The sequence below is a fragment of the Salmo trutta genome, chromosome 19, assembly GCF_901001165.1.
Source record: "Salmo trutta chromosome 19, fSalTru1.1, whole genome shotgun sequence".
NCBI lineage: Eukaryota > Metazoa > Chordata > Actinopteri > Salmoniformes > Salmonidae > Salmo > Salmo trutta.
Window position 1 is genome coordinate 47180258 of NC_042975.1, and position 26266 is coordinate 47206523.

The following is a 26266-nucleotide window of genomic DNA, read 5'->3' on the forward strand; positions in this document are numbered from 1 at the left end:
ATAACACTCACTGGTACCTTGGCATCTATTGGTTGACTGATATTTTCTGTTCCTTTTGTGAGTCAAATTCCCCAAGCAGAAAACCTCTGTCCCATAAGTGCTGACATTGACGTACATTTCAGTTTCACAAAACCATGCTTTACTTTTTCGTCTCGGCACTCAATAGACCACGAAGCCAATTCGGTGGTGCTCGCAGGGTCGAGTGCTCTATATTACAAAATGTGCCGTTCTCGAGCACTTGTCATGTCATTTGCTGCATGTTGTCACCGCACTTAAATCTAAGACGAGTACTTTTTTTCTTTGATTTTTTTTTTTTAAAAACACATCGCATGACAACGAGACACAAAGGTAGTCTATAGTATACCAATCCGCATGACGACAATTTCAATTTCAAATAGAAGTTACAACATTAATAATCCTTTTGGAGGTATTCATGTCGAGTTCCATTGACCAGTTCAATGTGTTCTGAGCACAAAAAGAGTGACCACTTTTCCCTTCCGTGACATTGGCTCTGTACCTTTTTCAGACTGCATGACATCTAAACAAAATTCCTATGCAGGCCTAGCCCTCATACATGTATGATTTGTGTAAACACATCTCTACTCACAGGTAAAGGTAAATAGGGTGGTAAGTACACAATGACAACCCTTTAAAAGGTTAAAAGGGTTTTACATTTTGGTTAAAAAAAAAAATTTAAAAAAAAGAACTAAAATATCTGATTTGTGCTGAAGTCATTAGCTCACATGAAAAGGACTTTCTATAACTCGGCAATAATTCCATTTGAAAATTGCAAACACTTTTTATAATAGCTTTTAACGTGTACAAAAGTTATTGGTTAATAAGGGAAATAAACACTCAGTTCTTTATCATCTGTCATCAAGTAGGAAACACGGTTCATATATAATGTTATTACTTTGTTTAGCAGCCGCTTACTGTATTAATGGTGGGTAAGTGGGTAACATCCAGCGATGGGTGACATGTCTTAACTGTCAGTTTGTGTAGGTTTTTTTTTTTTGTGGGTGGTGCTCCCTTGGAGTTAAACAATTACAGTTAAATCTTTAGATCTCTTTCTTTTTACAGTAAAGTTTATTATAATTTCTCTTTTTGTTATTTTGATTACTTTTTGTTGTTGTTGCATGTTTTCGCGCTATATCAATCCTCGTCCGCATCATCAACATGCATCTCCTCTTGCTGCTGCATCTCACATGCCCTTTTCTCACGCTGTTTCTCCTGGATCTTCTTCATCTCCTCCGCGTATTTACAGAACGTATTCCCAAATTTGGACCACACTTTGTAGGGTACCGTGATAGAGTTGCGGTATGTTGGCTTCACCTCGCTTACCCTCATGAACACTCCGTACTTATTGGAGCCCACGTCGAAGAAAAAGCGTTTGTTGTCCACTGTCAAGGAGGTCCCCTCCGGCAACTCCGCAGGTTCATCATCTACTCCGTAGTCATCAATGAGTTTGGCCAAAGCGTCACGAAACTCAATAAGTCCCTGGGCAGGAAGAGCAATCGTCTGGCCTTGCGTGGATCCCAAACCGGGCCCCCGGTTCACCGTCTGTCGAATCCTCAGAAACCGGCCTCTCTGGTTCTCTTTCAGATCCATGTAGTACTTCCGATTCTCCCGGACCAAGAATTCGCTTTTAAGTGCTCGCCTCGGCTCATCCTGTACGATGTCCGGATTGCTAGGACCTAATTGGGCATAATGTTCGATGAAGTCCCCTAAGTAGTCACGGAACTCTACTGCCACTGACATGGAGAGAGTGAGGCGGCTCTTGTTTCCCCCGGCCCCGACTTCGGCTATCTTCAAGAAGCGGCCTTTTGCGTTCTGCTTCACGTCCAGGTAGAACCGTTTGTTTTGAATGTCAACCCGTTTCGACGCCAGCTCTTGCGTCTCGTGCTGCAGCCCAGAAGCCGAGCCCGCCCCTCCTGTCACTGGGTGCATGGAACCGACGCCCGGGCCCGTGGCTGCTCCTCCCTGCTCACTTCCACTGTCTCTGTCCGCCATGATGCTGCCTGCCTGCCTTCTCCCTCTGTCTACTGCAACCCCACAGTCAGCCAGCCACGCCACCACTCTCGCGAGATCTACACAGAGGGAAATACAAGAAGAATATCTATCGAGACGGGCTCAAAGTGGAAGTTCTATATTATCCTTTAGGCCTAAATTACAATCGTGGCGCATTAATAAAAGGAATTGCCTATTTACATCACCGTTTAAATGCTCAGGCTATTCTGTGTGATGCAAGTTTACCACTTCAAAACTGAAATCGAAGTCATTATTTTGACTATCAAATTGGATGAAGTGCAATCCAGAAGTGCAGTAAAACTTTGTATTTTACTTGAATCGTCTGCGTAAAACCGTATGCGTAAAAATGGCTTACCTTTGCTAATGGAAAAAACATTTCGCCCAATTATTCCTCAATAACGGGTTATTACTAGGTTACGACACTGTTTGGTATTGTCTGTTATGTTTGCGAATGTGTTGTGTGTATGCCTAGCTATGTTTTTATGATGCAATGGGAAATGGGAAAAGATGGTGTCAAAGCAGTGGGAAAAGGGGTGAAATAAAAACGAAGAACTCTGTTTCCCACAAGCCATACATAGAATGCTGACAGCTTATGGTGGCTTCAATCCAGTCCAGAGGCTCACATTCAAGGCAACATTTTACATTAGGCTACATGCGTTAAGGTTGCCAGTGCGGCGTGCAAATACCTGCACCATCTATTATACTTAGCTATTGGGTTTCACACCAATTATATTTCACGCCTTGTTAGTCTATCCAATGTAGGCCTAGTAATTGACCTTCACTGTTACCATCTGAAAGCCTCGATTCGGAAACCTGTGCCGCTTCCCTATTGCAAGTATTGTGAAAGAAACCCCTATTTGGAAACAAAATACAAGAACGTTGTCTGCACAGGCACAGGTTGGTAATGCCCTAAAAAAAAGACGGCTGCTAGGTTTAATAAAACGGTCTGTTGATTTAAGTGTCTCGGTTTGGCTTATATATTTTCGTTTGTGTATACAGTTGTCCTTACCAACCTTTCCTATTTCGACCTTGGGATGATATGATTCAATTTAAGCCTAGACAGACACGCAGTCATGGTAATAGGGTGAGTCTTTCTTTCATACTCCTGCCTATGTAGTCTACTTAGAGAACCGTTCCCATTCGTTTTGTTAGGCCTACCAAATAGAGTATTTGTTAGGCCTACCAAATAGAGTATTTGTTAGGCCTACCAAATAGAGTATTTGTTAGGCCTACCAAATAGACAGTAGATCCTACCAAATAGAGTATTTGTTAGGCCTACCAAATAGACAGTAGATCCTACCAAATAGAGTATTTGTTAGGCCTACCAAATAGAGTATTTGTTAGGCCTACCAAATAGACAGTAGATCCTACCAAATAGAGTATTTGTTAGGCCTACCAAATAGACAGTAGATCCTACCAAATAGAGTATTTGTTAGGCCTACTAGAATATAGGTTACATGTCATGATTGAGCACTTTTGTGATACATACTCGATTCTCAGCTCTATAGGCCTAGGTCTACATTGATCAAATGTTTTTCTTTGTAAATTAAAGCCAATTCTCTTGATTGAATACGAAAATAGTAGGCCTAGTGATCTCACGAGCTCCATACTGCACAAATCACTTCGTTCATTTCGTTTATATTTTAATTCAACTTAACATGTCAAATTTACATACATATGATAATTGACATTACAACATTATTTTATTTTAATTTTTTTAATGGAAGTGGTTAAACTGGTAGCCAAAAACTAGATATGTAGGCCTATAGCCTATTAATTAGCTTATTATTAGCATATTATTAGCCTAGTCGTAAAATTAAATCCGCCCGTCCAAATGAACAGCCTTCAGAATTGTGTTTTTAGGATGTTATCTAAATAACGCATCTATTTACAGGCTAATTGTCTTCTAACTTTTGGGAATTAAAAAATGTGCAATTATATCTAGTTCATCGTTAGCCTATGTAAAATAGCATGTTTTTTTTAAACAAAAGTAACAATACGTCGTGTGTAACCGAATAAAAATGTTTAATCCTACATAATTATGTTTGCTGAATAATGTTATTTTCTATTGTATTTAAACTTTCAAATGTACGTTCCTTTTTAATGGATGCATCATTGGTGAAAAATAGCTATTGCCATTGTCAGCATGTAAGGGAAGTGTTAAACTGTGTATTTGTCCCAAAAAATGCTAACGTCATAGCGATTAGCGTTGCAATAAAATAAATGTGTATTACAATAGAAGAAAACGCATCCAAATAAGTGTAACTATTATGGGACAAAAACAATTGGAAGGAATTAAATTGATCTATGTCGAGTATAAGATGCTAATTTGATTGTTAAGTTTCTTGTTATTCAGATGAAATTGAATACGTCAATATATGACCACATACATCTTCGTTTGAAATGCAGGATGTTGATGTTCACCCGAGGAAGGAAGAAATTGAAAATATGGTGTCTCAATGCGCTGGCTCTTTCAGGCCTATGGAACTACCGACAATCTATTAAGAAATAAACAGATTCAATACTTCCATTTTCTAGTCTAGCCCACATGCAGGCCATCGAATGATATACATTGATCGTTCTGGAAATGTTCATTTTGGCAATATATACCTGAATGCCAGTGTTGACTATAGGCCTATAACCTACTCTGACACAATTCATTTGAAAACTGAAACCTGGGTGTCTGAGCATTGTAGGCCCATTGTCAACGAGACAAATATTTTCATTTTAAAAGTGACGTTGACACGAGCGGTAGATGCACCTTAATGTAGCCTAAATAGTATTATTCCTGAATAGACGTTGCTTTAAAGTGTTTTTCATTTGGCTTCATACAGCCCAAATACATTGGTTATTTTTTCCATATTGCTGGACAGATTTTGTGCAACTATTCATTTATTTGTGAAAGTGGAAAATAGCCCTATTAAATGAGAAGTGTCACAGTTGCTCGAGGAAAGTAAGAGTATATTACGGGACATTTGTTGAAAACAATGATAGGCCTATCTGAGACACCACGTTTAAAAACGTTATCGTAGCCTACAAATTGTTTACAAATGTGTCAACAAGACTCAAAGGTTTAAGTGAAAGGTGATATTCTATACGTTCAATGTTTTAAGAAGAGGACCGATGGGAAACTTATATCGAAAAGGAAACGGTCATGTTGCTGAAAAACACTGCTGCAATGCTTCAGTCTCATTTGCAACTTACTAGGACCCAGAAAACGTTCGTGGAGAACCGCTCCAATCTATGGGCGAGTTATTTAACAACAATAGAATTGCATGGCTATATGACCGTGTTTAGCTTCTCTCTCCCTCGTCCGTCATTTATTGTATGTGATTCTGTCCTTCGACTAAGTTATCCCACTGCCTCGTTCGGGATTCACACATCAGACTATATTGTGCTAAGGTTAGATGAAAATGTGTAGCTGATTTTGTATTGAGCCAACAAGAGTTTAAGAACATTCACGTTTTATTTATTTTCCCCTAAGTTTGTATTTTGTGCATCCTCCTTTGGCATGGCAGCTTTTTCTCTCCCTCTCTCTCTCACACACACACACACACACACACACACACACACACACACACACACACACACACACACACTTCCTTAAATATTAGGTTGGTGTCCTACTTCCACTTGTCCTAAGAATGTTTTCATGGGCGAAATGATTTTTCTTAACTTGTCTTCTTCATGAGTCCAAAGATTTTGAACTGTGATGGACAAGAACATTGGTTGAATGGTCCCTTGATATTTTCTTATTTGGATTCGTGCTTTTGACCATCCCCACAACAGGATGACTTGTCTTCATGGGCACAAGGGTGAAAGAAGCAGAAGAACACAGAAAACAGATCCACCTCTGAAAATAGAGGAATGTTCTGCATTTTCTCACTCAGTAGCAAATATTATACTAATTAAGTCTTAAGGCTATATACATGCATGTTTCATGAAGTAAAGTATCTCTAAAATGCAGTTTGAAAAGTTTGTCCCACCTTCCCTGGAGTCACATTTGCATTTTCATATGCCGGTATATGTACATTTCATTTTGTGTGTTCGTTTTGGATCATTTGTCGATATTGTAGATCAGTTCATACACATTCTTTGATCTTTTGGCTCATTTGGCCCAGGATGCTTATTCCAAAACACACACGATCAAAAGCAAAGAATACTCTAGAACAAGGGGTGCTCAACTCTTACCCTACGAGGTCCGGAGCCTGCTGGTTTTCTGTTCTACCTGATAGTGAATTGCACCCACATGGTGAACCAGGTCTAAACCAGTCCCTGATTAGGGGAAAACAATGGGGAAAAAGCAGTTGAACTGGCTTCAAGGTCCAGAGTTGAGTTTGAGAGCTCTAGAACATGTCCAGCAGTCTCATAAAACACTTCAAAAAGGTGTCATGTCAGTAAAAGGATTGCCAAAGGAAGATGCAGAAAACACTGACTAGGCTACAGGGCTGTGAATCCATGTGACAACACTGTCATTTCTCCAGGTAAAATAGCCTGTTTGTTGTAGAGGTAACCTATGCTACACTCTTAGAAGAAAGGCTTCCAAAACGGTTATTCGGCTGTCCCCATAGGAGAACCCTTTTTGGTTCCATGTAGAACCATTTTGGGTTCCATGTAGAGCCCTCTGTGGAAAGGGTCCTACCTGGAACCAAAAGGGTTCTACTTGGAACCAAAAAGGGTTCTTCAAAGGATAAATCCATTTGAATTGAAGCACTTTTTGGCACCATCCCTTTTGATTTAAAACAGCTTTCCATACATGTTTGCCCATCAAAAAAGTGGTTTGAATGTGACTTTGTAGACCTTAATGTCATGACATTCAGGAGATAAAGGTGCTCAAAGTTGACCCATTTTGCATACCCTACCATACCATGAGACATCCATGTTTTCATCACTGGAAAAGATAAACAGTTGAGTTTTGATATCATTTAAAAGCTTACCAACAGTGCTGTCAAAATATGTAATCATTTCTAGATTTATTTTTTATTCGTACATTTTTAACCTTTTTAAAAGTAAATGATCTAAAAACGCGTTAATGCTGATATTTTTCATATTCACATACGTTTTAGCTTAGATCCTACTTTACATCCTCTGAGGTTTGTGTTGCTGTTCCCGCCATCTGTGGAGACTCAGCATGCTCTTGAATACATTTCAAATCATAGAAATAGGTCCATTTTATGAATTCTCTCTCTGCAATTTAGCTTGTAGGTTACACTATTAAAAATGTAAATTGTGTTGAAATGTTTACTTCTAATTACTACCATAAATATTGGCGCTGGTCCACCCACGTTGAATGTCAACATAGAATAGACATTACCATTTCTTATCTGTATTTCTATTATTTGAATAGGTTTTCCATGGAGGACTGACGGTATAATTTTAAAAAGATATTCCCATTCAGGTTAACATTCTCTGATGTGTGGACCGTCAACCATCTTCGTGGTACCATTTGAAAGTTGACAGTTCAATGTTATTCCCATTTTAATACATTTATCAGCCAAAACATGACACCCACCCTTAAACGATGGCGGGCACAACACAAAACCTCAGAATTATGTAAAATAGGTTCTAAGCTACAACATAGGCGAATATTTACCAGTTTTTAGATGGGTCAAATTGACGTGAAAGGTAAAATAAAATGTCACATTTTCAATTAATCTTTTTTCTCTCGAAATTATACAAAAAAAGTTTGACAACCCTGTTTGTAAGCTTTTAAATGATATACATCTCAACGCTTTATTTTTTCCAGTGATGAAGACATTGGCACACTCAAGTTGGGGATCAACGTTGTTTCCACGTCATTTCAATGAAATTACGTTGAATTGACGTCTGTCCCCAGTGGGGATGGGATGGTATGCAAAACAGGTCAACTTTGAGCACCTTTATCTCTTGAATGTTTTGCCATTCAGGTAACTTTCTGAGCCCTTCTACAATGTATGGAAAGGTTTGTTCAAATCAAAAGGGGTGCTATCAAAAAGTGATTGAATTCAAAAGAATTTACCGCAAAGGGCTCTCCTTTGGGTAGAGCCGAAGAACCATTTTAGGTGCTAGATATCACCTTTTTTTCTAAGAATGTATGACTCAAACCCGAGGGCGCTATATAAGTTGTCAGTCTCCATAGGCTTCTGCAGACATGTCTTATACGCTGCTGTCGATTCACTGCAGTGCCGGTTGTCAACATGGCTTGATTGGCAACACTTTCGATATTATCGGAAACCTCGTCCATCGTGTTAAGGCTGCCAAATGTCCACTGCTGAGGGAAATCGCTTGCAAACCGGGGGCACCGATTAAGTGAGAGGATTGCAGTAATGAACCCAATGACATGTACATAAACCCGTCGTCCTCTTCCCATCGTCACAGACCTATTAACGTGCAACAAGGACAGGCATATCTTACCCCGCTTAGTCTGCAGGCAGAGCGCCTGAACAGCTTCGGCGTAGTCTTGTAGCAGACAGACACGAAAAATTAAAAGGTGAATAACTCGTTGTAGTCCTACTGTCAACACTATACAGTGGTGCTGCCTCACTGATTCGCCGCTTCACAAGATGGAAAGAAACAGCGAGTCGTGGCATGGAGAGGGACGCACGTAGCCTACAAGTTTAACGCCGCACGCTTGTCCTATGATGTCAGCACGCTCAGTTACCGGGTGAACTGCAAGAGGCGTGCGCCTCGCACTGTTTATCTCCAGAAATTGCAGGTTAAGATTTCTCAAACCCGCTAGTACCTTCTCGATACATGTCTGAAGAGAACCACAAGCTGGTGTTGCTCCTTATACCAAATCGATCCCTCCACTTCAAGAGGCATTTAGTCCTTAGGTCAATTTAATCGGAAACAATATACATCGTAATTCATTGAACACACCTTTTAAATGAATGGAACACATTTTTATTCATTGAAAACCTTGTAGGCCTAGATGTGTAATTTGCTCTTCTGGGGTAAAATAAAGGATGGTATCGTTTCCCTGCGCATATCCCAATCATGTAGGCCTAATAATGTAACTTGGTTGAGGTTGTAGGTTCTCTTTAGTTGATCGTAAGATAAAAACCTACCTGTTTATCCTGAAAGTCAGAGACATTATACTCCTTATATTATGTTGTGTGGGGGGGCAAGTATCACATTTTCCTAGAAGATTTGTCATATGACAAGTTAATTAGCCTACACGGGCGGTTTAATGTAAGACTAATCTGGGTGGTGGTTACATTTAAATTGCAAGGAAAATGTATTTTCATTGGTATATTAAATATATAAGACAACAACTGAAGAGACCACTTCAAAGAGCCTCATGAAAAGGGCAGGTAAATTGCCTCTCCAGTTGGACGTGATGCGGTCTCAGCACCATGGACAGCGCCATGCTGCTCGCCTAGCTCGTGCATTCCATGTGAAGCCCAAAAGCTCATGGGCCATTTCGTTCGTTGGCCTATTTGTTGTAGAACCTGTGGCAAACTTTGTCAATGGTGTGCATGAGAGTTTCTGAAGGAGGGATGGGGCGATATGAAAGACAGACCTGCCCACTGGGCACAGACATCATTTCAACGTCTATTCCACGTCGGTTCAACGTAATTCCGTTGGAATGACGTGGAAACAACGTTGATTCAACCAGTGTGTGCCCAGTGGGTACATTTCAATACGCCTTTGTGTTTTGTTTATTGGCGGGTCAAATAAATTTTTTTTTTTTTTATGTTGTCAGAGCAGATGCAATAAAACGGTTTTTTTATGTGATAAAGTGGGTCAAAATAGTAACGACCCACTGGGCACAGACGTCAATTCAATGTCTATTCCACGTTGGTTCAACGTAATTTCATTGAAATTACATGGAAACAACGTTGATTCAACCAGTGTGTGCCCAGTGGGGAGGCTGGGGAGAAGTTTCCTTCAATGTTTTTAGTCAACCTCCTGCATGTTTTAGGCTGTGTTGCTAATATCTGTCTGTATTGAGTATGATGATAAAACAATGGTCACATTCGAGGCGAGCATTTCAGAATATGACCTCACGTTCCTCACCTGCTCTGGGGAATGTTTGTTGGTCAACAGATGTCGCCCTTCGTGAAAGCATTCAGCTTCATGTCCAGTGGTTTCCTCCGCATTCAAATTAAGCCCGGCACAATATTGACCTTTCAGTTAGTTGACATATTCACTTCAAATAGGGAGGATATTATTTCACATGTGAATGTGTAGGCTATATTATCAATTCCCATGTCATATTTTCTCTCCATGCCATTACGCATGTCTCATTGACAGCCCACACAAGAATATTTGAATATGCACCAAGTGCCTGTCCATGCATGAAAGATAGCTGTGTGTTCTCCTGTCTTTAAAGCCCATTCGCAGCTGTTTTAGTTGTATGGATTTGATGCAGCGCCTGAGCATCTGTTTTTTTTTTCAGAGGCAGAACGACGAATGTGGCCTGAAGGCAGGGCATGACTTCATAATGGAATGAGACGCAAAACTCATTCAAAACAGTCTGTTGAAGAATCTGAGGCTTTGAATCGCGCTTTCACAGGGTTAGTCATCGCAGACGAAACCCCTTTCTATCTGCTGAACTGACTGCAGCTGCTTTTTCAAGCTATCTTTTATCTTTTTTTTCTGAGGGATAGGCCTATGCCTACTGTAATACGCAATTTTAAAACGGGACGCGTGATGCATTTTTTCAGTTTTATTTCATTATTAAATTTGAACGTGAAACCGTTTGGTGATGGGGAAGAGCATGAAGTGATTGTCATTTGTCGGCGTTTGGGGGAGTGTGGTGACCGAGCTTTGGTATCGGGGTAGGCTATATCATAGCGCACCGGTCTTAAATATCATTTTTGTGGTGGAGCCCTTCGCAATCGGCATATTTCTCTCCGTCTCTGGTAAGTGGGGGAGGCGGAGAGAGACAGGGCAGTGGGAAAAGGCGGTTTATTACCCGTGGAACAAAACACGGTTTCGTTAGGGGCATGAATCGTATGCATTTTTTGCAAGTGGACTATAAAACGAATTGTTCACTGCAGCATTTGGCGTATTTTCTCTGCGGCGAATGATATAGACAACCATCAGTGCTGAACACGGCGCCCACCCGACCACTGCAATTTCTGGGCAAAGATAGACTGGCGTCGTCTTGCGGATAGGCTACTATGTCAGCATAGGAGCATCTTCTGATGGGGGGGGAATCCATGAATCCCTTGCATTTTAGAATGTATTTTTAGCAGAATGCAGTGATGGGATTTTAAACCCAGCCTCATTACGCGGTTTCCGGTTCCTAGCTGGTGTTTCCACATTGCAAAATTATTGGAAAAAGCAGCGGATCCCGATGGCATGGACACTTACGCAAGGTCTGCCGCGCCGCCGTGCTACTGGAGCCTATTTGCTCTCTCTTCCTTCAACCCAGCTCCACCGCCATCGCCCCGCAGCCCAGAGAGCCCTGCCGCAACGCGATCAGCCACCACCGAGCCAAAGCAGGCGGCATGAGGCTTGATTCAGTACATTTATCCATGCTGGTCATCGGGGTCTCCTTCGCCTGCTACTCCCCGAGTTTGAATTCCCTGCAGGACCAGGCTTACAAATCCGCTGTGGTGATCGAGGGCAAGGTGCAGTCTGCGCCTCTGAACGTCTCAGCGGAGCCGTACCGTGTGAGTGTCAAAGTGCTGGACGTGTGGCCGCGGAACAGCGGGGGTCTGGGACGGGAGCAGCTCGTCACCGTGGGGGAATTCGGATCGGAGGCTCCGTGCACCACAGTGATAAAGAATCACAAGTACATTTTTTTCATGGACCCAACCGAGGATCCCTTGGTTTTCAAGGCATCGTATGCTCCCCTAGACACTAGTGGGAAGAATCTAAAAAAAGATGTTGGGAAGATATTGTGTGAAAACTGCGGTAAGTTTATTCTTTAATCTTGCCAGTGAAGTCGAACCTGGCAAAGCACATCAAATGATTATGACTGTACTTCCTCTTCAGTTACAATACGTTCTTCCCCTGTCAATATGTCTAGCTACATGTGGAATAGTGATTTAATGTTTGAGAGTGAGTAACAGATGGTAAAGGGTGCCCATGGGGGATCTGCTGCAATATTCGAATATAGAAACATTTAGGCTAGAGGTATGAATAGGCTTCATGATGCCATTGACACACACACACACACACACACACACACACACACACACACACACACACACACACACACACACACACACACACACACACACACACACACACACACACACACACACACACACACACACACACACTTTACATCTTTGATTTCAGAAACGCAAGGCGTGGATCATTTGGTTGATTAAAACAATGAAGTACCCACGGTGTAGCAGGCGTTGCATCAATGGGAGTTTCCATGCAGTAGGCCTACGCGCACACACATAAACACGCATGTACACATGCACGCACACACGTGTATATTGATTCTCGTGGAAATCTGTCCTTCATGCCAAAAAAAATAATAATTATAATATGATTTGCAAATGCATACGTAGGGTCACGTTTCTAAAAGTGGCAGTAGTAGCCTACATGTCAATTCAATGTGTTGCATATCTCCATGAAAATCTATGGTGAGGTGCCCTGGGTGCTTTGCACATGTGTTCTGGGCCTTCAGAGCAACGGTGCCGGCAGTGGATCCCTTTCAACACAAGTTAGGATGCAACGAACCTGTAGCCTACTTCCCCATCAACGTCATACTATGCTGCTCTCTGCGTATTAAGGAAGCAAACTGCTATGGTCAGGGGGTGAAATTGATTTTCGTACAAGCAGGGGCTGTCATTTTTATGGGCCCTGGCCCTCACCTTCTATGTTCAGATCCCGAAAGTAAAGAAGCGGTAGTAGAATACTAGGCTCAGCCATCGAGAGAAATAGGTCAATTGGATGTACAATGCTCGATCTTTCTTACCACGTTTTGAGCAGCATACGTATTGTTGCATATGCTCTATGTGTAAGACGGCAACGTGCAACCAGAATCAAATTAAGACCAGACTCTCCCGACTTCCTTGACCTCGAGGAAATGTCTGAATTTTCCCCTCGTTGAAGTTATCTCATTCCTCTGTGTGGTCAGTCTGTCTGGTGCTCTTCTGAGTCATGCTCTCGTCGCATGCATCAGCTACAAGAACGAATTGTGACACTGACTGGCAAAATAGCAACTGAAACCCCTGTCCATGGTGCTGATTCTTTGGCGCCAGCAGAGTTGCCGCACAGCAGAGTTGCCGAAGGCCTAAATTGGATGAGCCTGACAACCTTTCACGTGATGACTCAAATCAAGAAGGATCTTCATATCACAGGAGGTTGGTGGCACCTGAAATGGGGAGGACAGGCTCATGGTAATGGCTGGAGCGGAATAAGTGGAATGGTATAAAATACATCAAACACATGGTTTCCATGAGTTTGATGCCATTCCATTTGCTCCGTTCCAGCCATTGTTAGGAGCTGTCCTCCCCTCAGCAGCCTCCACTGCTTCATAATACCACCGGGAATGGAGCTACACCTGACAATTTAATGGCCCGTCGTTTTATACCCTTAGTCATGTGACTCGCAGGGTGGTTTCAGTTCTAAATGCAATTCCCTAGCTTACATCTCCTGGATATTAGCAACATGCAAGTTTAAGCTCCAGTTTAAGCTTAAGACTGGAGAAAATGGGAACCGTATGAAGATTTCTGAATGAAGAGCTTTATGTCGATGTAGATTGTGTATTTCCATGCCATTAAAACTATAGCAGGGGGTTGGGCACTGGATTGTTGAGGAGGACATTTTAAGTTGACAGTCTTGAGTTAAAGTTGTGACACGCCAGGTTCAGCATTTAGCAGCATCTCTCTGTTCCAGCTCGAATGAGGCACACCTTGTTCCTCACTTGATTGGTTGATGGGTGGATCATGCTACTAACAAGGAGGGACTGCAGTTTCTACCAAAGTGACTGAGGGTTGCTATTTCGGAACATTTCTCACGTACATTTCCTCTTGAGTTGGCAGTTTGGTTTTAAATAAGACGGGGGAGTTTATACAGTAACCAAACTGTAGTTCAGAAGGTATTAATAAGACTATTGTACTCTTATTTGATGTGATTTGTCTTAGAACTGTTCTGAGATCTGATAGGAGGCTCCAGTTGGAGTGGCTGTTGTGCCAGTGTTTGACTTTGTTCCTCTCTGGATTGACAGGCAGTCAGACAGAAGTATAGCACGGGCACACTGACTGACTGGGATTTAAAATATGTCACGTCTGCCTTTTTAGCTCACATTTTGGGATAAGAATAGTATTTTTTGCCAGTCCCTTATGGCTCAGCCTAGATTGAAAGACTGTAGTTGCAGGTAGTGTGGCGGGGGGCCCTAGCTTTTTGTCTACTCATAGACCCCATGGAGGAGACCTACATATTAGCACCCTCTAGCCTATGTATTTGTCTGTGCATGAGTCGTGTGTGTGTGTGTGTGTCTCTATTTGGGATTTTGCTCTGTGCTTATCCTTGGTTGAAACTCTGTGTGTGAATGTTTGCTGTCTTTCTGCATAGCATGCATTTCATATCCAGACAAGCATAGCATAAATAAGTACCAGCACATATGATAGGAAGAAGAACACAACTGCAAAAGAGTGTTGGTATGGCACTGGAGGGAAGCATCTACTCCCACTGTTGACAGGTCACAGCTGCAGTGAGGTGGGAGGCATGGATTTGCCCATGGCTCTGTACAGCAGTGAACTGATAGAGCACTCTGGCACAGAGCACAGCTATATGGCACAACACACAAATAACATCAGGCACAGATATGATCTGGTATTCAAGCAGGTAGGCTTTATGGATTGGTATGACTGCATTGGGAATCTGAGGTTAAGAGGTAGATTATTAGTGTTGCCAGGATATACAGTACCAGTCAAAAGTTTGGACACACCTACTCATTCAAGGGTTTTTCTTTATTTTTACTCTTTTCTACATTGTAGAATAATGGTGAAGACATCACAACTATTAAATTACACATATGGAATCATGTAGTCACCCAAAAAATGTTAAACAAATCTAAATATATTTTTGATTATAGATTCTTCAAAGTAGCCACCCTTTGCCTTGATGACAGCTTTGCACACTCTTGGCATTCTCTCAACCAGCTTCACCTGGAATGCTTTTCCAACAGTCTTGAAGGAGTTCCCACATATGCTGAGCACTTGTTGGATGCTTTTCCTGCGGTCTAACTCATCCCAAACCATCTCTATTGGGTTGAGGTCGGGTGATTGTGGAGGCCAAGTCATCTGATGCTGCACTCCATCATTCTCCTTCCTGGTCAAATAGCCCTTACACAGCCTGGATGTGTGTTGGGTCATTGTCCTGTTGAAAAACAAATGATAGTCCCACTAAGCGCAAACCACATGGGATGGCATATCGCCGCAGAATGCTGGGGTAGCCATGCTGGTTAAGTGTTCCTTGAATTTTAAATAAATCACAGACAGTGTCACCAGCAAAGCACCCCCACACCATCACACTTCCTCCTCCATGCTTCACGTTGGAAACCACACATGCGGAGATCATCCGTTCGCCTACTTGATTTTTGGAACCAAAAATCAAACATTTGGACTCATCAGACCAAAGGACAGATTTCCATCAGTCTAATGTCCATTGCTCGTTTTTCTTGGCCCAAGCAAGTCTCTTTTTCTTATTGATGTCCTTTAGTAGTGGTTTCTTTGCAGCAATTCACCCATAAAGGCCTGATTCACGCAGTCTCCTCTGAACAGTTGATTTTGAGATGTGTCTGTTACTTGAACTCTGTGAAGCATTTATTTGGGCTGCAATTTCTGAGGCTGGTGAGTCTAATGAACTTGTCCTCTGCAGCAAAGGTAACTCTGGGTCTTCCTTTCCTGTAGCGGTCCTCATGAGAGCCAGTTTCATCATAGTGCTTGATGGTTTTTGCGACTGCACTTGAAGATACTTTCAAAGTTCTTGACATTTTCCGGATTGACTGACTTTCATGTCTTAAAGTAATGATGGACTGTCATTTCTCTTTGCTTATTTGAGTTGTTCTTGCCATAATATGGACTTTGTCTTTTACCAAATAGGGCTATCTTCTGTATACCACCCCTACCTTGTCACAACACAACTGATTGGCTAAAATGCATTAAGAAGGAAAGAAATTCCACATATTAACTTTTAACAAGGCACACCTGTTAATTGAAATGCATTCCAGGTGACTACCTCACGAAGCTGGTTGAGAGAATGCCAAGAGTGTGCAAAGCTGTCATCAAGGCAAATGGTGGTTACTTTGAAGAATCTCAAATATAAAATACTTTTTGATTTGTTTAACACTTTTTTGGTTGCTACATGATTACGTATGTGTTATTTCATAGATATTTCATAGTTTCTACAATGTAGAAAATAGTAAAAAAATAAGGTTAAAACCTTTGAATGAGTAGGTGTGTCTAAACTTTTGACTGGTACTGTAGTGTGAAGACCACTAGGGTTAATAGAATAGAAATAGATTTTGATAGGTTGGGATGAGGCCCTCTGTTGGTAGAGACTGGTACCTGGCAGCCGTTTGGGAGGCCTGCAGGCAGCAGCAGCTTCATCTTTGTCCAACTTCCTTACTGCTGGATAGATGGGATGTTGTTCCTTCTCTTCAGATCATACACAGAGTGCCTGTGCTCACATCTGGGCTGTTTTTGTATAATACCACACTACAGGAGGACCTGTAGCGGACATTCAAATCAAATCACAATCAAACCAAATGTATTTATTTAAAGCCCTTTTTTACATCAGCAGATGTCACAAAGTGATATTGTGTCGCTCTTATACTTGTGCAGTAACAATGTATACTAGTAACAGCGATGTATTAACTTGTTGTGACATATTATTAGATAGCGTTTAAGTATTTGCGTCATTTGCTGTTTACGTGCATAGCAATGGAGTGTAGACTTTTTGAAGTTTGTAGTTGTAAGGCAAGAGGGGGCTTTGCGGATGTCAGAAAGGCCACTGTGTGACGGACTGGGGGCTGACTTAGCGGCGGGATCCTCACAAAGAAGTTGCTATTGATTCAGGTCACAGATGATGATCAATGTTTGTGTAGGGTGTTGTGTGCGTTCCCTGGGTGATGTATTTATACACTGAGCCTCGCTGCCTCTTTCCTCTACTCTCCAGGGCTCTGTCACCAGCCAGATGTACGACTGCTAGACCACAAGCTACGGGAAAAGAGGGCAGGGCTATTTTCAATGGTCTCTCTCTCTCTCCCTCTCCTCTTCCTGGATCGCTCATGCAATTACACTTACTCATATTGACTGATAGACGTGGAGCCACAGAAGCTATTACTAGTAATGGAATGAGTCAAAAAGAAACCACAGTCAGAGAGTACCAACCAGACCATCAAAGGAGTGCTTTGACCTTTGATTAAAGGTCTAGAGTAATTAAAGGTTCAAAGGCACAGTAAGAGCTCAGACGAACAGGGTTCATATGAAGACACGGGGGCTGTTTGTGGATAGTGGTTGTTTTTAGATGATGCCACTGACGTGTTTTCTACCACTGGTGGAGGCTAAAGATGATATCTGCAATGATCCCTGGTTTGTAGTGGAATATACAGTGATTTCCCATCACCACAGCAGCCCTGTGAGTCCATGGTGAGACGGAGTGTGTGGATCCAGTCCCAGTGGGATCAGAGAGCTTCTGGGGGTATGAGGGATAAGGGATAAGGAATGATGCTAGGTCAAGCTTCCATCATACCTTGTCGTTGACGAGTTGTGAGTTCATTTCCACGGTGCTTCAGACAGCCCACAAAAGGCAACGCTGTGGCTGAGTGAATTCTGCCGTGAGATATTTAGATGACTCCATTAGCAGAGCTATGTCATTTCTAACTTGTTGCTTCCGCTGCCAGGCCGCAACAAGTCGTTGTAGTAATATCAAGTTGAACGTTTTCACCGCTCAACGAAGTGCTGACTTGCAGGTTCCTTCTCGACAACGCAGCAACAATAAGAAATTATAAAAGATAAGAATACGAACGTAAAGTAAATGGCTCGGTAGAATAGAATAAACATTTTAATATAAGTATAATACAGGAAGGCACAACTTATAGTCCAATATTTATACTTGTTTCGGGGAAGAGAGGGATAAACTGAGCAGTATAACAAGTGTCTGGTAGTAGCAGTTGTGTAGTGTGTGTAGTGTGTGTGTGTGTGTGTGTGGATGTGTGTATTTCTGTGTGGGTGTGTGTGTTTGCGTGAGTGTATGTGCGCTAAGGTGCGGAGAATCCGAGCAGGTGTTCAGTCCAGTTCAAGTGTTCAGCAGTCTGATGGCTTGTAGATAGAAACTGTCTCTGAACCTGTTGGTATTAGACCTCATGCTCCGATACCCTCTGCCCGACGGTAAGGGAGGGAACAGCTCGTGTCTGGGGTGGGTGGGATCCTTGATGACGCTGCAGGTCTTCCTCGGGCGCATAGTCCCAGTAATGTACAGGGCTGTCTTCATCACCCGCTGGAGGGCCTTGTGGTCATGGGTGGAGCGATTCCTGTACCAGGCCGTGATGCAACCGGTCAGGACGCTCTCGATGGTGCAGCGGTAGTATTCAGAGAGGACCCATGGCAGCATGTCGAATTTCTTCCACAAGTGTGGTGGTGTTGATGATCCATGTCAAGTCCTCTGTGACGTGGACAATGATGAACTTAAAACTGCTGACTCTCTCCACTGCAGTCCAGTTGATGTGGATCGGGCATGTCCCCCCTTCTGCTTCCTAAAGTCAACAATCAGCTCCTTTGTTTTGCTGCCGTTGTTGTCATGACATTACAATGCCAGTTCACTTACCTCCTCCCTATAGGCTGACTCGTCGTTGTTTGTTTATCAGGCCTACAACCGTGGTGTCGTCAGCAAACCTGATGATGGAGTCGGTGTCGTGGAAAGCCACCCAGTCGTGGGTGAACAGGGAGTACAGCAGAGGACGGAGGACACACCCATGGGGGAGGCTGCCTTAAGAGTCAGTGTGTAGGAGGTGTTTTTGCCAATCCTCACAGCCTGTGGTCTGCCCATCAGGAAGTACAGGATCCAACTGCAGAGTGTGGTGTCTAGACTCAGGGCTCTGAGCTTGGTGTCGAGCTTGGAGGGAACAATTGTGTTGATTGCTGAACTGTAGTCAACAAACCAAATTCTCACATAAGAGCTCCTCTTGTCCAGATGTGTTATGGCTGTGTGAATAGCGATGGAAATGGCGTCTTCCGTGGATCTGTTGGAGTGGTAGGCAAATTGGAGTGAGTCCAGTGTGTCTGGCTTGCTGGCCTTGATGTGGGCCATGACCAGCCTCTCGTAGCACTTCACTATCACTTTGACTGTATTGGATTTATTATTGTAAGCTTCTTATGTATCACAGTTGTTATGTTGAATGCTCCTTTGCTCTTTTCCTATTTCTTTTGATCCGGACAAACTCCCCAGTCTCTGCCTATGACAATCATACCCATAACATGATGCTACCACCGCAATACTTCACTCTTTGTTGTTTTGTATTGGATTTCACCCAACACTGTCGTTTTTAATTTAGGCCAAAAAGTGTATTTATTTGCTGAGTCTTGCAGTATTACTTAACAGCCTTGTTGCAAACATAATGGATGATTTGTAGTGGATTTTTAACACTGGCTACTTTATTTTCACTTTGTCATGCAGGCCAGTAATATGGAGTGAATGCAATGTTGTTGATCCCTTTGTATTTTTAAGTATTAAGGTGGCAGCATCATGTTTTGATGTTTTGGGTATACTTGTCACCGGCAGGGACTGGGGAGTTTGTTAGGATCAAATGAAATATGAAAGGAGGAAAGCCCAGGTAAAAAGTTAAAGGAAAACAGTCTTTATTATTTTGCGGGACAATTACACAAATGTTTATGCAAAAGACAAAACAGAATGGCTTTCCAAGAGGAGTTGAGTGTTCTTGTGTTGTCTAGTCTCAGTCCTGACTTAAGTCTGCAAAGAAAATCAGAGTGAAGGTTTAAATACCGCTGTTCATAAATGATCCCAAACCAAATTTACTGAGCCTGAGAAATGTTGACAAAAAATAGATACAGTGCCTTCGGAAAGTATTCAGACCCCTTGACTTTTTCCACATTTTGTTACATTACAGCCTTATTCTAAAATTGATGAAAAAAAAATCCCTCAGCTATCTACACACAATACCCCATCATGACAAAGCGAAAACAAATGTATTAAACATAAAAACATAAATACCTTATTTACATAAGTATTGAGACCCTTTGCTATGAGACTCGAAATTGAGCTCAGGTGCATCCTGTTTCCATTGATCATCCTTGAGATGTTTCTACAACTTGATTGGAATCCACCTGTGGTAAATTCAATTGATTGGACATGATTTGGGAAGGTACACACCTGTCTATATAAGGTCCCACAGTTGACAGTGTATGTCAGAGCAAAAACCAAGCCATGAGGTCGAGGAATTGTCCGTAGAGCTCCGAGACAGAATTGTGTCGAAGCACAATTATGGGGAAGGGTACCAAAACATGTCTGCAGCACTGAAGGTCCCCAAGAACACAGTGGCCTCCATCATTCTTAAATGGAAGACTCTTCCTAGAGCTGGCCGCCCAGCCAAACTGAGCAATCAGGAGAGAATTGCCTTAGTCAGGGAGGTGACCAAGAACCATATGGTCACTCTGACAGAGCTCTAGAGTTCCTCTGTGGAGAAGGGAGAAAGCTTCCAGAAGGACAACTATCTCTGCAGCACTCCACCAATCAGGCCTTTATGGTAGAGTGGCCAGACGGAAGCTTGGTGGTGGTGGCAGCATCATTCTGTGGGTATCTTTTTCAGTGGCAGAGACTGGGAGACTAGTCAGGATCGAGGGAAAGATGAACAGAGCAAAGTACAGAGAGATCCTTGATTGAAACCTGTTCCAGAGCGCTCAGGACCTCAGACTGGGCTGAGGGTTCACCTTCCAACAGCACAACAACCCTAAACACACAGCCAAGACAATGCAGGAGTGGCTTCTGGACAAGTCTGAATGTCCTTGAGTGGCCCAGCCAGAGCTCGGACTTGAATCAGATCGAACATCTCTGGAAATACCTAAAAATACAGAGGGTCTGCAGAAAAGAATGGAAGAAACACCCCAAATACAGGTGTGCCAAGCTTGTAGCATCATACCTAAGAAGACTCAAGGCTGTAAACACTGCCCAAGGTGCTTCAACAAAGTACTGAGTATAGGGTTGAAGTCGAGAGTTTACATACACTTAGGTTGGAGTCATTAAAACTCATTTTTCACCCACTCCACAAATTTCTTGTTAACAAACTATAGTTTTGGCAAGTCGGTTAGGACATCTACTTTGTGCATGACAAGTCGTTTTTCCAACAATTGTTTACAGACAGATAATTCACTGTATCACAATTCCAGTGGGTCAGAAGTTCACATACACTAAGTTGACTGTGCCTTTAAGCAGCTTGGAAAATTCCAGAAAATGATGTCATGGCTTTAGACGCTTCTGATAGGCTAATTGACATCATCTAAGTCAATTGGAGGTGTACCTGTGGATATATTTCAAGCCCTTACTTCAAACTCAGTGCTTGACATCATGGGAAAATCAAAAGAAATCAGCCAAGAACTCAGAAGAAAAATTGTAGACCTCACAAATGTCTGGTTCATCCTTGTGAGCAATTTCCAAACGCCTGAAGGTACCACGCTCATCTGTACAAACAATAGTGCGCAAGTATAAACACCATGGGACCACGCAGCTGTCATACCGCTCAGGAAGGAGACGCGTTCTGTCTCCTAGAGATGAAGGTACTTTGGTGCAAAAAGTGCAAATCAATCCCAGAACAACAGCAAAGGACCTTGTGAAGATGCTGGAGGAAACAGGTACAAAAGTATCTATATCCACAGTAAAATGAGTCCTATATCAACATAACCTGAAAGGCCGCTCAGCAAGGAAGAAGCCACTGCTCCAAAACCGCCATAAAAAAGCCAGACTACAGTTTGCAACTGCACATGGGGACAAAGATTGTACTTTTTGGAGAAATGTCTTCTGGTCTGATGAAACAAAAATAGAACTGTTTGGCCATAATGTTTGGAGGATAAAGGGGGAGGCTTGCAAGCTGAAGAACACCATCCCAACCATGAAGCACGGGGGTGGCAGCATCATGTTGTGGGGGTGCTTTGCTGCAGGGGGGACTGGTGCACTTCACAAAATAGATGGCACCATGAGGAAGCAAAATGATGTGGATATATTGAAGCAACATGTCAAGACATCAGTCAGGAAGTTAAAGCTTGGTCGCAAAAGGGTCTTCCAAATGAACAATGACCCAAGCATACTTCCAAATTTGTGGCAAAATGGCTTAAGGACAACAAAGTCAAGGTATTGGAGTGGCCATCACAAAGCCCTGACCTCAATCCCATAAAACATTTGTGGGCAGAACTGAAAAAGCGTGTGCGAGCAAGGAGGCCTACAAACCTGACTCAGTTACACCAGTTCTATCAGGAGGAATGAACCAAATTCACGCAACTTATTGTGGGAAGCTTGTGGAAGGCTACCCGAAACGTTTGACCCAAGTTAAACAATTTATAGGCAATGCTACCAAATACTATTTGGGTGTATGTAAACTTCTGACCCACTGGGAATGTGATGAAATAAATAAAAGCTGAAATAAATAATTCTCTCAACTGTTATTCTTACATTTCACATTCTTAAAATAAAGTGGTGATCCTAACTGACCTAAGACAGGGAATTTTTACTAGGATTAAATGTCAGGAATTGTGAAAAACTGAGTTGAAATGTATTTGGCTAAGGTGTATGTTAACTTCCGACTTCAACTGTATGTAAATGTTATATTTCAGTTTAAAATGTTCTATAAATTCGCAAAAATGTCTAAAAAAACAGTTTTTGCTTTGTCAGAATGGGGTATTGTGTGTAGATTGATGATTCGGAAAAAACAATTTAGTAAATTTTAGAATAAGTCTGTCACGTAACGAAATGTGGAAAAGGTCCAAATTTGGCAAAGGTACTTTCCGAAGGCACTCTATGTTGCCCTAATAGTTAATAAAATGGTAATGAAAATTATTTACATCTGCAAGTCATTTTAAGGCAGCGAAATGTGAACAAAGTTCAAGGGGATGTAGAGTTTCTATAGGCACTGTATGTCCATGTAGAACATGCTAATGGCAATTGAGAATAACAGGTCCATATGGACAATGTTTAGCAGTTTAACAAACAGGAAATTACCTCACGGTTGTTGATGACAGCTGACATGTTTTACCTATGCTTTTCTTCTTCACGACTCAGTCATTCTTAGCAGACAATGAAGAAAGCATTGCACTCACCACATAGAGGCAGTATATGATCAGGATTCTTGGCAGCCAGGGGGAAACAGACCAAAAAGTTATTTGAGTCATGCTGGAATGTCAGTGAAGCTGTTTTCTTCCCTGCCCCACATATTTGAATGCTAGTCTACACAAAAGGAAAACTGCGCCCTAGAGCCAACCTGAAGTTTAAGTCCAATCCAGCTGTGGCCACAGGACTTACCTCACTGGCTGTTGGCTGCTTGTACTCGTACACAATCACACATTTATATATTTTAGAAGCAGAATATTCAATTTGCTCATTTTTTACGGGAGATATACTGTATATTGTTCATGGAAGGCAACACAGAGAGAGTGGATTTTACCAAGGGTTGTGCTTGTGTGAGAATGTGCCATTTGTTAGGCCTATTTACGTGTGTGTTTTTGGCTAAACCTTCAGTCATCCAACTCCAGCTGTGCATTAGAATAGCTGTCAATCATGTTGATCCCTCAACAGCCTTGAAGTGCTACTACAGTAGCCCGGCCATGTTTACCTGTTAGTTTCCCTTCATTTTGTGTTTGCTGCATCCAGCAGCCTGAACTGATTGGCCAATGTCCAGCAGTAGCTTGAAGCTGGTTGGTCAGTGTCCTATGGTTGTGTGATGCTTATTGGCCAAGCTGCTGGGACTAATTGGCCAGCCTCGTGCTGCTTTTCGAAAGGCAACTGAAGTTTACCCTCCCTCTTTAATTATTCAGTAATTCTCCGCTACCTTGTGCTGCAGTCCCTCCCTTCACAAACTAGCCAGGGAAATATAGAATCAAATATCTAAATCAACCTACGTGAGCACAGCGTGAAAGGTCTCTCAATTACGTTCCTTTAGAGTCTGAGGTGACTCTGTATTTACTCCTACTGTACGTACAGCTATAGTACCTATTAAAAACAGCTGACGCGGTAGTCACTTTATGTGATAGTGACTTAGTGTAGCCATTTCAGAATATTGATTCATTTATCTATAGTCTATTTAAGCTAGTGTTATTGATTAAGGTAAGTGGATGAGAGAGAGCATGTTTCTGTGATTAATTGCCGTTGCGTGTGTGTGCGTGTACGTTCGTGCGCATGCACGTGCATGCATGTTCCACATGTGTGTGTTTGTTGGGGGGCCGGAGGTTTGAGTAGGAAGGTAGCTGAGAGAATTGATTTACCCCAGCCAGCGCTTTCTGCCCGGAAGCCGCTCATCAACTATTCATCAGTTACTCTGTGTGCCCGGCCACCCGCCTGCCCGCCCGCCTCCCCACTGCAGTAGACCTCATCCCCATAGATGCCAGTCAGGTGTCAGGCAGATTCACAGGGAGCATCATGCAGCTAAAGGACAGCACAGTAGGTGACCTTTCATAACTGACTCACTCACTGCTTTCCCCTCTCTCTCTCTCTCTCTCCCCTTTCTCCCCTCTCTCTCTCTCTCTCTCTCTTCCCCCTCTCTCCTTTCTCTCTCTCTCCTCTTTCCTCTCTCTCTTTCTCTCTCTTTCCCTCTCTCTCTCTCTCCTCTCCTCTCTCCTCTGTCTTCCAGCCTCTGATGTTATTTCTGCTGCCTGTGTGGCTTTCTGCGTTCTACAGTATTCTCCCGGTCAAACGGCTTCAAGGCAGTTCATCACTCTTTCTCTCTCTCTCTCATAATGGCTTATCAAAACCAGAACCACGATATTTAACATATTTGAGCTCTTTCACTCAAGCCGCAATCACAGAAAATTGTTTTTGCCAAACAGATTAAATGTCTCCTTTAATGATGCATTTTTTCATTTTGAGTCGGTTTTGTTTCCCAGAAGTAATAATACAGCTATATTCTCTCTCAATTTGAGGAGAAATGCATCAAGGAAGTTGTAAGCATAGCCTGAACGTCCTGTAAGGTGAGTTAAATATTTGTGTCAGACGTCTTGGCGTCTCATGCTAATCATATAGCCTACTAAATGGGAATATCAGTCTTGACAAAATCAGACAATGCAACAAAAAAAACAACCAAAAAACTGACTTCCTTGTGACGGTTTAATTGCGGACAGACATGGAATCAGATGTTGCAATTCACTGAAACCAGTTATAACACAGACCAGTTATAACACAAGTAACACAGATCCCTTTTCAGGACATCCCCCCCCACTCAATATTGTGTAATGATCTGATCAATCTAATAGGAAGGAAAACACCTTAGGGTCATTCATCCACATGATGCGTGTGCGTGGACACACGTATACAGTATGTGCTAATCCTTCGAATAATACCGCTTCATTTCCTGTGGGAATGCGTATATGTTAATATGCGTCTGTGTCAAGGTGCTTACTTGAACTTGTTTGTTCACATTTGAATGGTTATTTATGCATTAGCATAACCGTGCAGACATGAAAGCAAGTGTGCGTATGCGTCTGTGTGTGTGTGCGTTTGTGTGTCCGAGTGTGTCCTCCTGACTTGTAATGATAGATGTTCAGAGGAAGCAGACAGTGTCAATGACAGGAACTTGACTCCAGCAAAACGACAGGAACAAAGGACTATGGGAAGGGCAACAGTGTTTGTGTGCAGCGTGCGGAGGAGAGAGGCTGCCGGCACACCCGCTGGGCGCTTCCCGGTGTGTTTAAGGAACGTGTCCGGCCATGTTCGCCCCACACACGCCACATAGCCTGAGAGAGGGCTTGTTTCCTCAGGTATGTTGTAGGTGTGCATTGACATGAAAAGGCTTGAAAATGTATGAATGAATGACTGTTTAGAAGTGGTAGGAGGTGGACCGAGATGAAACTATGTTTAGCAGCAGAAAGGGGCGCTTTCAAGTTGGAGGCGCAGCTCTGGTTCTTTATGGAGGCAAATGGAAAACAAATGAAATGTATATTCTATGCAGAATAGGGGAATTGCTAACTTGGTCTTGTGATATCCACCATATTGATGCTATTGAATGTATCTTAACCTGTCATGGCTCAAGGAGTAGGTGCTAATTGCTCATATCTTTATTGTCGCGTTTATTGGCAGTAATTGTCAACATCCGTGACTTGACAGCACTCTGCCTGTTTAGCATCAT

At 42.5% G+C, this 26266-nt stretch overlaps 2 protein-coding genes across 4 annotated transcripts in view; one reads left to right on the plus strand and one right to left on the minus strand.

The window, feature by feature from the left end:
- Positions 1–304: 304 nt before the first annotated feature.
- LOC115154824 (transcriptional activator protein Pur-alpha) lies at positions 305–8567 on the minus strand. The gene is made up of 2 exons (XM_029701446.1): positions 8422–8567; positions 305–2087 (listed from the first exon to the last, which is right to left on the minus strand). The coding sequence occupies exon 2, from the start codon at positions 2008–2010 to the stop codon at positions 1153–1155; it is 858 nt and encodes a 285-aa protein (XP_029557306.1). The 5' UTR covers positions 2011–2087; positions 8422–8567; the 3' UTR covers positions 305–1152.
- Positions 8568–11311: 2744 nt separating this feature from the next.
- Positions 11312–26266, plus strand: part of LOC115154825 (pro-neuregulin-2, membrane-bound isoform) — a 114005-nt gene continuing 99050 nt past the window's right edge. The window contains exon 1 of one of the 3 annotated variants that reach the window (XM_029701449.1): positions 11312–11874. In XM_029701449.1, the coding sequence (XP_029557309.1) occupies positions 11466–11874 (409 nt within the window). In that variant the 5' untranslated portion in view covers positions 11312–11465. Of the gene's footprint in view, positions 11875–25799; positions 25899–26266 lie in introns of those variants that run through there. The other 2 variants (XM_029701450.1, XM_029701452.1) reach the window with 2 other exon arrangements.